Here is a 12758-nt window from a genome sequence, read left to right as displayed (position 1 = left end):
ATTCAAACAAGGAAACAGATCAATTTTCCTCCTCTCTTGAAGAAGGGAATATACCAAAATCGAAGTGCAAAAATCCCCATTGCTCCAAGGTAGTCCTGAACATCAGATAAAAAACAGAGCAACAGGACACAGCCTGTCTGTGAAGATGACTACCTTAGTTTTCCTCTTTAGGGCAATCCAGGGTTGAAGTTACTACACATGATTAAAAAATGCATGGAAGAAAGTCAGACAGGGAGTAGCCTGGATCAGCCCAAAGAACAATAAGAAGTTTATTCTTCTGTGTACTTCTGCTATGCCAATCAGTACAGCTGGCTCCTGGCAGTTAGGGCAGTGTCATCTCTGCATGCTCCAGTGCTTGCCATGCTGGACTCACTCTGCTGCTACCTGCTCTTCAGAAGGCTCTGCTGCATGCTCAGAGCTTTCAGGGTTTTGTGTTGCAACCCCAGCACTGTCTTCTTCAGGACAAGTGGATGCCATGCGTTGCTCCAGACTCTCTAGAACTTGTTTCTTGCCCATGACTTCTGCTTGCCCTTTTTCACTTGCATTTTCTGCCTTTTTATGTTGTTCTGCCACATCTACCTCATTTTTGGCTTCCAGGAGTGTGCTATTACAGTGGTGCTGATCACCCTTTGCTGTGACTTTATCTCCACTTGACTCCAAGACATCACTTATTGAAGAAGATAAGCCAGTCTTGGGGAGCCTGAAACCAACCAGGGGTCTCTCAGCCCCGCTACTTGCATCATCACTACCCTTCTCACTTGCCACTTCTGCAGTTGCATTTTTCTCACTGACTTCTTCATTTTCAGCCTCAGTGCTTGCAGCAGATGGGTTCAACTTGGCACTGGAGGCAGAGGGCTCCATGTTCAGTTTTATGGCCAAGTTCAATGTTTTGCCTCTGGATGCTTTTTTATCAACTTTCCTCCGTTTCACAGCTGCATCAGCGATCTCTAGCGCTGCTGAGTCTTTGGTGCTTGCATCGTTGTCTTCCAGCATTGTCTGGTCCTCCTCTGCTTCCAAGAGTGGATCTGAGGAGGGGATTTCTGCATTGATTGCACATTGTCCTAGGTTGCGGGCAATGTTTTCAATGTCAGGGCTTTTCAATGATCCACTCCTTTTAGTATCTGCCATATTTGCATCCAGCTTTCTCTTCTTACTCTCCTTTGTGCAATCAGTCTCTGCTGTACCTTGCACTTCTTCAGCATCACTGTTTAAAACCTTCTCCTCCTGCTGGGTAAGTGAAGCTTCCTTCTCCTCTTTACCATCTCCTCCCTCACTGTTTAAATCCTTATCCTTCTGTTGGGTAAGTGAAGCTTCCTTCTCCTCTTTACCATCTCCTCCCTCACTGTTTAAATCCTTATCCTTCTGTTGGGTAAGTGAAGCTTCCTTCTCCTCTTTACCATCTCCTCCCTCGCTGTTTAAATCCTTCTCTTCCTGCTGGGTAAGTGAAACCCCTTTCTTCTCTTCATCGTCTCCTCCCTCACTGTTTAAATCCTTCTCTTCCTGCTGGGCAAGTGAAACCCCTTTCTTCTCTTCATCGTCTCCTCCCTCACTGTTTAAATCCTTCTCTTCCTGCTGGGCAAGTGAAACCTCTTTCTTCTCTTCATCGTCTCCTCCCTCACTATTTAAACCTTTCTCTTCCTGCTGGGCAAGTGAAACCTCTTTCTTCTCTTCGTCACCTCCTCTCTTCAAAGCACATACACTTCTCTTCTCTTTTACGTTACTCATTTCAGGCTGCAAGTCTGCAGCATCTCCAGCTTTCTTCACCTTCTCTAGAGTCTGGCTCCGATACTTTTCCACAGAACTATCAGATTTTTCACCAGGAGCTTCCTGTTTATCTTCAGCCTTTTGGTGCAGCTGTGACTTGGCAGAGCAGGGTCTGTACTTCAAGAGTTTGTCATGCGGCCCCCACACGAAGCTGCCTCGAGGTTTGAAGTGTTGCCAAGCATAGTGCACTAGTTCCCTTCTCTCCCTTTTGTTTCTGATGGTGAAGAGGAAATAATCCAAGGCACTTTTCTTGACATTTGGTAATGTTTCCTTAACAAGAGTTTCTGTTAGGAAAAACTTTACCAAGTGCACTTGATAGTGTTCATATCCCATCTCCCCCAGGCACTTCAGGATGCGAGTGATCCGCAAATTGTTGTGGCTGAACCTGAATGAAACAGATAAGGGAAGTGAAAGCCTTACAAGTCACTACAGACCTCTGGGGCAATGCCTTACTGTCTGCCATCTATTAAAGACTACTGACAATGAAGATGGGCATATAAGCAGGTTTACACTTAAAGCACCTACTGCTGCTGTCTGCCTTCAGTGGCGCCTTCCTCACCCTTCTTGGGAAGCTATGATTAATCTTCTCAGCTGCTTGAAAAGGTTCTGGCTTTCTGCATCAGCAGATGAATGACTCAGTATAGCGGCTGTTAAGTCCAAGCAGCCCAATATCCTGTCCCTGACAGTGACCCTGAAGCTGGTAAGCCTGTAGAAAAGTGTAATATAGGCATGTAAGGATGCTTCCAGAAATTCCTGGCTTAGGGGCTTAAGCTAGACACATCTCTTTTTTATTTTTATATTTGACAGGCTTCAGGTTGTTTTTTCTTTTAGGAGTATGCCCAGTCCTTGTAGAGCCCTTGTCAATATCAGTGGGGTTCTAGAATGTGAAGGGTAGTCACTACCTCTATGATAACATCTGCAACAACATAAGAACATTACCATCAATCTGCAGAGCACTTCTCAACCAAGGACTCAAAATCTTTTACACACATTGAGGCAGCTTTATAAACCATCAGGGGAGCCTATGGCAACACTTATTCTGTACTTCCAATAGGATGCTACAAAGGCAGTTGGGCTACCTGTGAAAATATTTCAATGTTTCCTGCTTAAAATACACTTTTAAACACAAGCTCTGCTACAGCAAATCTTAGCATGTCCAAGTCTGTGCTTCGTATCTCAGGAGACCAACATGAAGAACACCTGTTGTTAACAGCTGCGCTGGATACAAAAGAAAACCAGTCTCAACTAGTTCACTTATTATACTCATCACTAAAGTCACATAGTGTGATGACCTACTCAGAAGCTGAGCCAAGTCTAAAATACTTTAGAGCTAACTAATTTTTTTAATCAACAAAAGCCTCCATTCCTCAACAGCTGAGGATTTTCTTGACTTTTACTTCTTCTCAGAGAAGCACCTGGATGTAGTAAATGACCAGCAGTAGAAACAGAAACTCACCGATTCAAGTTTTGAAATCGTTCAGCCCAGTTCTCTGCTCTCTTAAGCTCTCCAGTTTCCTCATTGACCAAAACGATTCCATAAAATCTCAGCATGAGCTGATAAGCACGTACAAACCTCTGCATAACTTCCTTGGACCTCTTAAAGGCCTGAAAATAAGACAGACTAATGAGCACAATCTGCAATTCCCAACTTACCTGCACCAGTTCAAGTAGCACCTGAATAATAATCAAGGCTTGAGAGGCTGTGAGAGTAGGGGCTGTGCAGTCTGGAGAAAAGGCAGCTCTGGGGAGACCTTATAGTAGCCTTCCAGTACCTGAAAGGAGTTACATAAGAGCTGGGGAGGGACTTTTTACAAGGGCTTGTAGTAATGGGACAAGAGAGAATGGATTGAAGCTCGTGGAGGGGAGATTTATGGTGGAGATTATGAAGAAATTCTTTTTAGTGATGGTGATGAGACACTGGAACAGGTTCCTCAGGGAGGCTGTGGATGTCCCCTCCCTGGAGATGGGTCAAGGCCAGGCTGGATGAAGCTTTGAGCAACCTGGTCTTGTGGGAGGTGTCCCTGCCCATGGCAGAGGGGTTGGAAGTAGCTGATCTTCAAGGTCCCTTCCAACCCAACCCATTCTATGAATCCATGTCACTGTTTCGTTTGCTGGTGCAGCTACGTAAGACAGACAAATGCTGAATAGTGTTTGAGTGAGCTCCATTCACAGCCAGGCCCCAAGGAAGCAATGTAAAAACCTACACCTCAGGTATAAGACATTGGGGAAAAACTAACCATACCTGAGATCCCCCATAAAATAAAGACAGAAACTTTCAATACCTGGATTTCTTTCCAGGTGAGTGGTCTGGCATGTCTGTTCATCCCATGTTCACGTAAAGGGAATAACCTGAAGGGAAAGAAATTTTCAGCCCAGATGAGCAAAACCAACATCCATTTTGATAAAACTTAAAAATAAAAACCAAAACCAAAACCAAAACAAAAACAAAAAACAACAACAACAACAACAAAACAAACAAACAAACAAACAAAACACTCCTAAAATTGTAATCTCAGAGGTATCTCTTCATGAAATCACACCTTTACTAACACAGAAGTAATTTACTATATGACAAATTCCTCCCATAATAAAAGCACTGCCTACACCAAGGATCCTTTGCTTATCTTGATCTCTCTGGTTGCCCTAATACTTTGCTCTGCAATTGTGTTGTAAGATCAAGTGTGGCTGAAATCTATAGCCACAGCTCCACTGGAAACCTGTGTCTTCAGATTTCCATGCCAGAACAACAGAACTCAAAAATAAAGTTGGATACAGGTTTTACTTAAGAGAAATTCTGGGCCTTTTTGGAAAGGTGAATTCAAGAACACAAACTATCAAAAGAGGCACAACTAAAGACAGATACTATATTCATGCAGACAATTTACCACTGTATGTAAGAATGGTTATCTTCCAAAACTTCATAGTTGTTCTTCCAAGATTCAAGCAGAGTGTCAATATACAAACCTGAAAAGAGAAAAGTCAGGCAAGAAGAAATTACATCAAATTAAAGGTAGCCAGTCATCCAAGGAGGCTCATGATCCAGAGCCAGGGGGTCACACAAAGGCATTAGCTCCTCCAACTGAACAACCTGAGGCTGGGAGCAGACCTTCTGGTACCCAAAACCTCCCTGAAAGGAGGCTGGAGCCAGGAGGGGGTTGGTCTCATATCCCTAGTAACGAGTGGTAGGGTGAGAGGAAATGGCCTTGAATTGTACCATGGGAGGTTTAGATTGGGTATTATAAAAAATTTCCTCCCTGAAAGGGTTCTCAAACACTGGAACAAGCTCCCCAGGGAGGTGGTTGAATCTCCCATGTCTGAAGGTGTTTAAAAGATGCAAAGATGTGGTGCTAAGGGACACAGTTTAGCACCAGACTTGATGGATTTAGAGAATGGTTGGACTCAATGATCTTAAATATCTTCTACAGCCAAAACAGTTCTGTGATTCTAATCATCCTTGTAAGCCAGAAGAAGCACCTCAGTTGTCTACCACCAAACAGAAAATTAAGAAACAAGCAGCAGAAACAAGGACGCTGTAAAATGGAAATCCCTGGTGTCTTTTCACTTGGTTTGGGGTTGTTGGTGTGAGGGGTTTTGTTTTGCTAGGTTTTTTTGGTAATCACCACATGGATCAAGCTACTATTAAATATAACCAGCTGCAGCACAGTTGCATCAAACACAAACTACTCACCATGGGGCAAAAAGCGAATCTCATTTTTATAAAAGCTTAAGTTCCACATCTCTTCCTCCTCCTCATTTTCTGATTCTACCAAACCCTGGAGATGAGAACAAGAAATCAGCAAGCAGCAATCTTTTCAAAGGCACTATTCACTTCAATACTTCTCTCTGCTTTCCCCTCAGATTTCCTAAACGTTTCCAGCTAAATCCTTGAAATGCCTTTTGGGAAGTAAGAGCTTGTTTCCCATGCACCCACACGTACACCATCCCTTCCCCCTCATACAAATGAAACTTTTAAAGGTTCTGAGCCTGCCAATGTGAAGACAAAAGGGTGCCCACAAATCTAGAATGTGTTCCTAAACTTAGCATGCAGTGAGGAAGGCCTCAAGGGGATGTTCATCCTCATTTAGTCCGTACCACGTAATGATGTCTGTATCTCTGCAGGTCTCTTGCTGCAATCCAGTCACGCCTGCCTGAGAACTAGAGAGGAGAGACAAATCAGAGATCCAAAATAAAGTTGTCTTCTGCAAAAAAAAAAAAACAAACCCAAAACAATCCACTGACTGAATTCAGCATCTCTCACACGTGTTCCCCTACTGCCTACTGCTTCCCAGGACCCCCCAGACCAGCCCATTTTTTACTGTGGTTGTTTTTCTGCATTCCTAAAGACCACTTTGGACTAACAGAAGTTTACATCATCTCCTTTAAACAAAATACTTAGTCTTCTTCCTTGTCTTATAATTAAGGTCTTTACATTTTATGCATCCCACTTGGCTTTCCCTACAGAAATGGTCAGAACCAGCTAGAAAACCCAAATAGTAAAACACCATTTTCTTCCTCAACATAAAGCTTTTAAAACATGACTAAATAAGCTCTGTCTGAGTCACTATATACCCTAGTCAGGACAGAAAACAGATTTTAAAATGGTAGAATTGAATTCAGCAGATAGTTCTGCATCTTAAAGTTTTTCATTCCCTATAAACAGTACTGAAATAAATTCTTTATCTTTGCTTCATTGCTTAAGAGCAACCTTGCTGATTGAGCACTGTGCTGATCTAGACAGTGGACAAGAATCATAGAACTATGGAATGGTTTGGGCTGGAAGGGACCTCCAAAGGTCATATAGCCCAACCCCACTGCAGTCAGCAGGGACATCCTCAACTAGAGCAAGTCACTCAGAGCCTTGTCAAGCCTGACCCTGAATATCTCCAGGGATGGGGCCTCAACTACCACTCTGGGCAACCTGTTGCAGTGTTCCAACACCCTTGTGGTACAGAACTTGTTCCTAACATCCAATCCAAATCTCCTCTTCTCTCATTTCAAAGCATTGCCCCTCATCCTATCACCAGAGGCCTCTGGAAACAATCCCTCTGCAGCCACCTTCTAGGCCTCCTTCAGATACTGGAAGGCTGCTATTAGGTCTCTCTGGAGCCTTCTCTTCTCCAGGCTGAACAATCCCATCTCCCTCAGCCTGAGCCACAAGGGCATATTAGGTATTTATTTTACTGGTTTTCTGTTCCAATCTTCATCTTCATTATTGCCTATCTCTATGTGTCAAACCTACCTGAAAACCTCTCTGGAACAGCAGTGATGAATATGATCTTTGCTCCTACGAATAAAAGGCATTGAGTTGGAACATTTTGAAACCAAACTTCACTAAGAAAATATATATAAAATAAGAATACCCACAGCAGTGACTCACATCATCCCTATTAGTTGCCAAGTGACAGATTTATCTAGTTACAGCTGAATTCACTTGATTTTATTCATAATTCAAATTGCTACGGAGAAAAAACCTTGGTGCCATGTCCACCTGACAAGTAGGTGTCAAGTTCTCCTCGTTATACAACTAGGACACATTCATTCCAAATGGGGTATTTAGACAGAAATCACAAAGAACAGCTTCATTTCTTCCTCTGCACTTTGGGGAAATAAAAGCTGCAAATATGCCTTAATTTAAAATGCATTTTAACTGAATTATACAAATTCTCTTTTTATTTTTTTATTTTCTACAGTGGATTATTTCAACGAGAAGAGACTTTTGTTACACTTCACAAGCCACACAGACAGGTTTAATCTTGCTGAGTGCTGAACTATCTTGTCCCAAGTCATGAAAGCACTTAAAAGCGTTCTGTAAAGGTAGAACCACCAAAGTGAGGGCTCCTCATGAATAAAGGGACCCTCCCCATGCAAAGCACAGTGCAGAGTTAGGGCATTCAGTGGCAGGTCACAGCAAGAGCAAGGTCTGTGTGCAGGCTCTGGCAAAATAAGCATTTTAAGAAACTTAGAAGGAAAAAAAAAAGGCAGTAAATACTCTCCCAGGTTGTATTTTTAGCTTCATTCGATACCTCTTAACCTCATTTGCACAGAGGAAAATGAAAAACCAAAATAATTTTCTAGAGAACACTGGCTCATTAATTATTAAGGCAGGAACTTGATTAGATTTTCTAACACCTTGTTGTAATGAAGTCATCCATTCAGCCACGCTGTTGACTGTTAATACTTAAAATTTATGAAGCATGCACAGTCCAACAGAGGCTATGAAGATGCTGTGGGGACTGCGGCATCTGTGAGGAGGAAAGGCCAAAAGACCTGGGGCTGTTAGGACTAGAGAAGAGCAGACTGAGAGGGGAACTTCTCAAAGCAGATCAACCTTGAAAGGGCAAGGATGGGGCCAGATTCTTTTCAGTGGTACCCAGCAATAGGACAAGGGCCAACAGGTGCAAACTGGAACCCAAGGAAGAAGTTGCACCTAAACTTCTTTGCTGTGAGGGTGCTGGAGCCTCTGGAAGGATTTCAAACCTGCCTGGACATTGTGATCCCAAGCAACCTGCTGTGGGTGATCCTGCTTCAGCAGAGGGGTTGGACTGGATAATCCCCAGAGGTCCCTTCCATCCCCCACCATGCTGGGACTGAGATTTGGGAGGTCAAACCTTCATCCACAAAAGGAGGACACCAATGCAGCGTTTAAAAATTACATTCACACACTGTGATTGCCCTGTACTTTGGTGGCAGCAATTAAATAAAGCTCAAGTTGTTTTTTTAAATATAATAACTTGTGATGACCTAAAATAATGCCTGTCTACATTGCAACACATTTCCTTTTGACACATGACAACACAGACCAAAATAGGTGGCAGAACTTCCCACAGCCCATACAGGATTAGAAATCCAAGCACCGGTGTCCATCCCCAGAATCTACCCAGAAATGAACCACACAACTATAAACACATCTGACATCCAGAAAAAAAGCAGGTGTCTAAAAACACAAGACTAAGAAACAAGTTCAGCCACAACAGATCAATATTTTTCTTTTCTTCAAGATGGGATTTGGCACTTTGAAGTCTATCAGTGCTTTTGACTGTGTCTTCTGAACTCCAAGGCTAAAATGTTGATGCAGGTGGAATTACTGACAATTTGTTCCAAATTACAGAAGAATCAATCTCCAGATATCCTGTACACTTAAGGTTCTGAGAAATAACACCTTCTAACACAGTCAGCTGGGTCAGGCTAACAGTAGACTGGCTCCAGTTTGGAAAAAAGAACTGGTTTGCTGAAGACTAAGCATAAAGACAGAGACAGGTGTAATGCCATGGTGCAAGGCGCTTAAGGCTTGTCTAGGAAGAAGCTTGATCCAGGAGAAAGGCATTATGGAGCACAGCACTGGAAAGAACAAGATGGGCAAGCAGACAGAGCAAAACTCAGCTCTCTCCAAGCAGGTGCTGGTCTTGGGTCTCTATAATAAACTTATTTCTGCTACACAGAAACATAACCTTCCCTTTCTTTCCAGGTTAGAAAGATAAGCTGACCTGCAAGACTGAAATTTGCATGCATTAATCAAATTCCCTTATCTCTTCCAAGGCTGACAAGCAATCTAAATGGGTTTCTCCTCAAACCTGCAACTCATCAGTCAGAAAGAGCATTGCTGAGCAAAGAGCGTGAGGAAAGCAGAGAACAAAGCTAACACAAACAATATTTGGCTGAAAACTGAAAATCAGCTGCCAAAAGGGATGAAGTGGGTTTATGAACAAGGCACAGGAATGAGAACAAGGAGAGAATCCAGGAATAGCAATCAAAACCTGATGAAGAGTTAGAGGGCAGAACTATAAGCCTCATTATTAAAACATGATTCTGAACAGCAGAACACAAACCCCATGCAATAAGAAGTATTTTTTTAAAAAATGAGAACTCCAAGATTTTCAACACTGGCTCTTAGAAGCTAAAAGCAACAAAATGCAAAAGAGCCGACAAGACACCTGCAGGAATTTCAAACTACAGCTTATTTGCAAAGACACAAGTGAAATGCAAAGACAAAAGTAGAGTTTCAGGATGGTTTTAAAAGCAGGGAGTGAAAATAATAATAATAAAAATTTCTAACCTCAGTATTGAAAAAAAACTTTAGCAGCTTCTGCCACAAAGTATACCATCTAGGCTGAGGGGAGAAGAAGGAGAATTAGTGTAACGTAAGCAGAAGTAGGAATTAATTTTGGAAACTGCCTTTGGCAGGTTGTAAAGGCACAAATGGCTAAACAGAAGATTTACTGGTTCTTTTTTGTATTCGTTCTCACTGCCCTTAAAAATGGTTCAGGTACTGTCAGACTACACATTTCTCACTGAAGGAAGAACTCCTCTTTAAAGATGCAGAGCAGTATTCCAGGGGCTGCAAGTCCCAGGGATAACATTCTCCTCTGTAAGGCAAAGCTTGGAAAGTCTACTCACTGGACTGAAAAAATGATCCTTGCTTTTACAGCTGTCACAAGCCAGAAGCTGATCCAAGAAAAAAAAAAAAAAAGGAAAAAAAAACAAACAAAACCCAAACCAAACCACACACAAGAAAAAACCCATAAAAAAAACCCCAAAAACCCACAAAAAAAAAAACCCAAACCCTCCAAATCTGAAGAACAACCACATTCAGAAAGAACAATCTGAATGTTCCAGAAGCATTAAAACTTGTGAACAAACCCAGAACTCCAGCCACCTACAAAACTGACAGTGTGCCCTCAAACAATGCAAAACACTTCAAAGCAAATCCCTACCTCTGCATTGAAGTATTACAGCTCTTCCACCTAAAATGCCTGTGATCTTTCACAGCTCTACATGCACAGCTAAGGCCTAACTATGTTCCCTGCTGCAAACCCCAAGAAGATGCAGACATGTGCATGGGCATGACCACCTGATGCATTTCAACTTGGATTTTGCTTGCAAAGAACTGCGCAGTTTTGTAGGAATTCAGTGTTTGGAATACTCTGTTGCACAGATTTATTTTACCTTTTCAAAAGGGAGGTTATTTTAATATCTTAATGCTTACGAAAAAAATGGAATATTCGACTCCTTTAATAATACACTAACTAGAAAGGTTATCTGCATATTTATATTACAAGAATATGGAGGAGCTGCTGAAACGAAACTCAAGGACTAGTTTCTCTTTCCTGGAAAGGGGAGGAGTTAAAGGACCGTAGTGCATTTCAACTCACCCAGAAAACACTGCAAGAGAGATACAATGTTCCATTTGCCAAAACAATACTGTAGAAGAAATTACTGACACTCCATGTCAAGCTCAAAAAGATTACTGCTGAAGGCAGGAATCTCAGATAAGCCTCATAAATCCCTTTTATTTCAAATTAACATTATTTTAAAGGCACCAGACAAGTGTTCACATTTTGCAGCACTAACTAATCTATTATAACTGCAGACATACCTGCAGCTTTTAAAACATCAGTGGGCTTTCTGTTTGTGTTTTCAGACTTGTTTTAACCAAAAAAAAAAAAAAAGTGTAACTGAAATAAAAAATTACAGCTCCTTTTTAAAAGTGAGTAGATGTTACGTGATGGCTTCGTATCCATGGCATGGAAGACTACAAAAGGTACAAAGATAGCAACAATAAACGTGAAAGGGAGGAGCTGCATAAGAACATCAATGTCATAATCATAACACCAAATCCCGGGGCTACCAAAAAGCAGTGAGCTGGCAGGTACCACGCAGAAGACAGAACTTGTACTTAGGGGGTGGAGTATCCAGACCACTGGGAATGGTGGGGAAAGAAATATATTAAAACCCAGCTCTTGGGAATCTAATGGGGTGATGAAGTCACAGCACACCTTTGACTTCGCCACCCTCAAAGCTCATTTCTAAGGGACCGCAGGTCTCACCTCCTTGAGGATTTGCTTCAAGATGAGGACACAATTATATTCTAGCAACCGCTGCCAAGACAACAAACCTCGGGCTTCTGGTAAGTCTTTTAAGCTACTCCAGCTCCTGACAGAGAATCCGGATACGAGAGAGGAGCCTAAATACAGTGACTGCACACAAAGTGAGTGGCCTGAGAAGATCCACGCGTGCACACCAGTCTCAAAGTATCCCGGTCGGTCCCAGGGACTGCGGTAGCCCCGGCAGCACCTCTCCAGCCATTACACATCTTCATCGCTTCCCTCTGCAACCGCGGGGCAACCGCGGCGGAACCGGGAGCGGCTGAGGGGCCCGAGCAGCTCGGGGCGCGCAGGGAAGAGGCTGTCTTACGCCACCCCGCCTCGGAGGCCCTGCTCTGTGCCCTGCTTCCTCTCTGGGGACCCTCACACGGCCCCGGCACCCACCTGGGCCTGCTGGGCGCCCCGCGCCCAGCTCGACACGGGCTGCTCCCCCGCATCCTCCGGCTCCTCCTCGGCTGCCGCCTCCGCTCTCTCAGGCTCGCCGCCTTTGCCGCTGCCGCCATCCTCCTCTTCGTTCTCCTCCTCTTCCTCCCAAGTGGAGTCGTACCGCCAGAAGCACGCCTCGTCCTCCGGCTCGTCCTCCTCCGCCCTGAAGCTGAACCAGGCCGCCATGAGAGCACGGCGGGAGGGGAAAGGGAAAGCGAAAGGAGCGGACGGGGCTGCCCGCCCAGCACAAAGCCGAGCACGTGCGGGGGGGAAACGGGGGGACAGGAGGCACCGGCACTCCCGGCCCCCTTCCTGCGGCGCAGCACCTCATTGGTGGTCACTCTCTTTGCCGCACCTCATTGGCTGGTGTCCGCGTCGCAGCGCGGTCCCTGCGCCCGCCCGCTCCCTTTCCTCAGGTAGCCGTGCGGTAGCGAGTCTCCGGGATCCTTCCCTGCGGCGGAAAAAAAAAATGTAATTCTGTTCTTTTCCATCTATCCTGGCGCTGGGCAGCAGCATGGGGTCCTGAACAGGCTATACACCCCTCGCCCAGCCCACACCAATCGACACCGGAGTAACGATAGCTGTCCTCATTCCTTCTTGATCCACTCACTTTGATGACAGATCTGTAATCGACATAACTACTGCTAGGAGTTTGATAATACCAAATAAGATTGTGTTTTTCTTAAA

The 12758-nt window shown here is 43.9% G+C and overlaps 1 protein-coding gene across 1 annotated transcript; it reads right to left on the bottom strand.

Annotated features, from left to right (window-relative positions):
* Nucleotides 1–316: 316 nt before the first annotated feature.
* OGFR (opioid growth factor receptor) lies at nt 317–12257 on the bottom strand. Its single transcript, XM_054391838.1, has 10 exons — nt 12030–12257; nt 9818–9871; nt 7004–7048; nt 5857–5919; nt 5453–5537; nt 4650–4728; nt 4047–4113; nt 3221–3369; nt 1677–2149; nt 317–1262 (listed from the first exon to the last, which is right to left on the bottom strand). Exons 1-10 carry the CDS (start codon nt 12255–12257, stop codon nt 370–372), a joined length of 2136 nt encoding a protein of 711 aa, XP_054247813.1. The 3' UTR covers nt 317–369.
* Between the last annotated feature and the right edge of the window lie 501 nt (nt 12258–12758).

Source organism: Indicator indicator, chromosome 24, assembly GCF_027791375.1.
Source record: "Indicator indicator isolate 239-I01 chromosome 24, UM_Iind_1.1, whole genome shotgun sequence".
NCBI classification, from domain to species: Eukaryota; Metazoa; Chordata; class Aves; order Piciformes; family Indicatoridae; genus Indicator; species Indicator indicator.
Note: the sequence above shows the minus strand (reverse complement) of the source record. Positions and strands in the feature narration are given on the sequence as shown.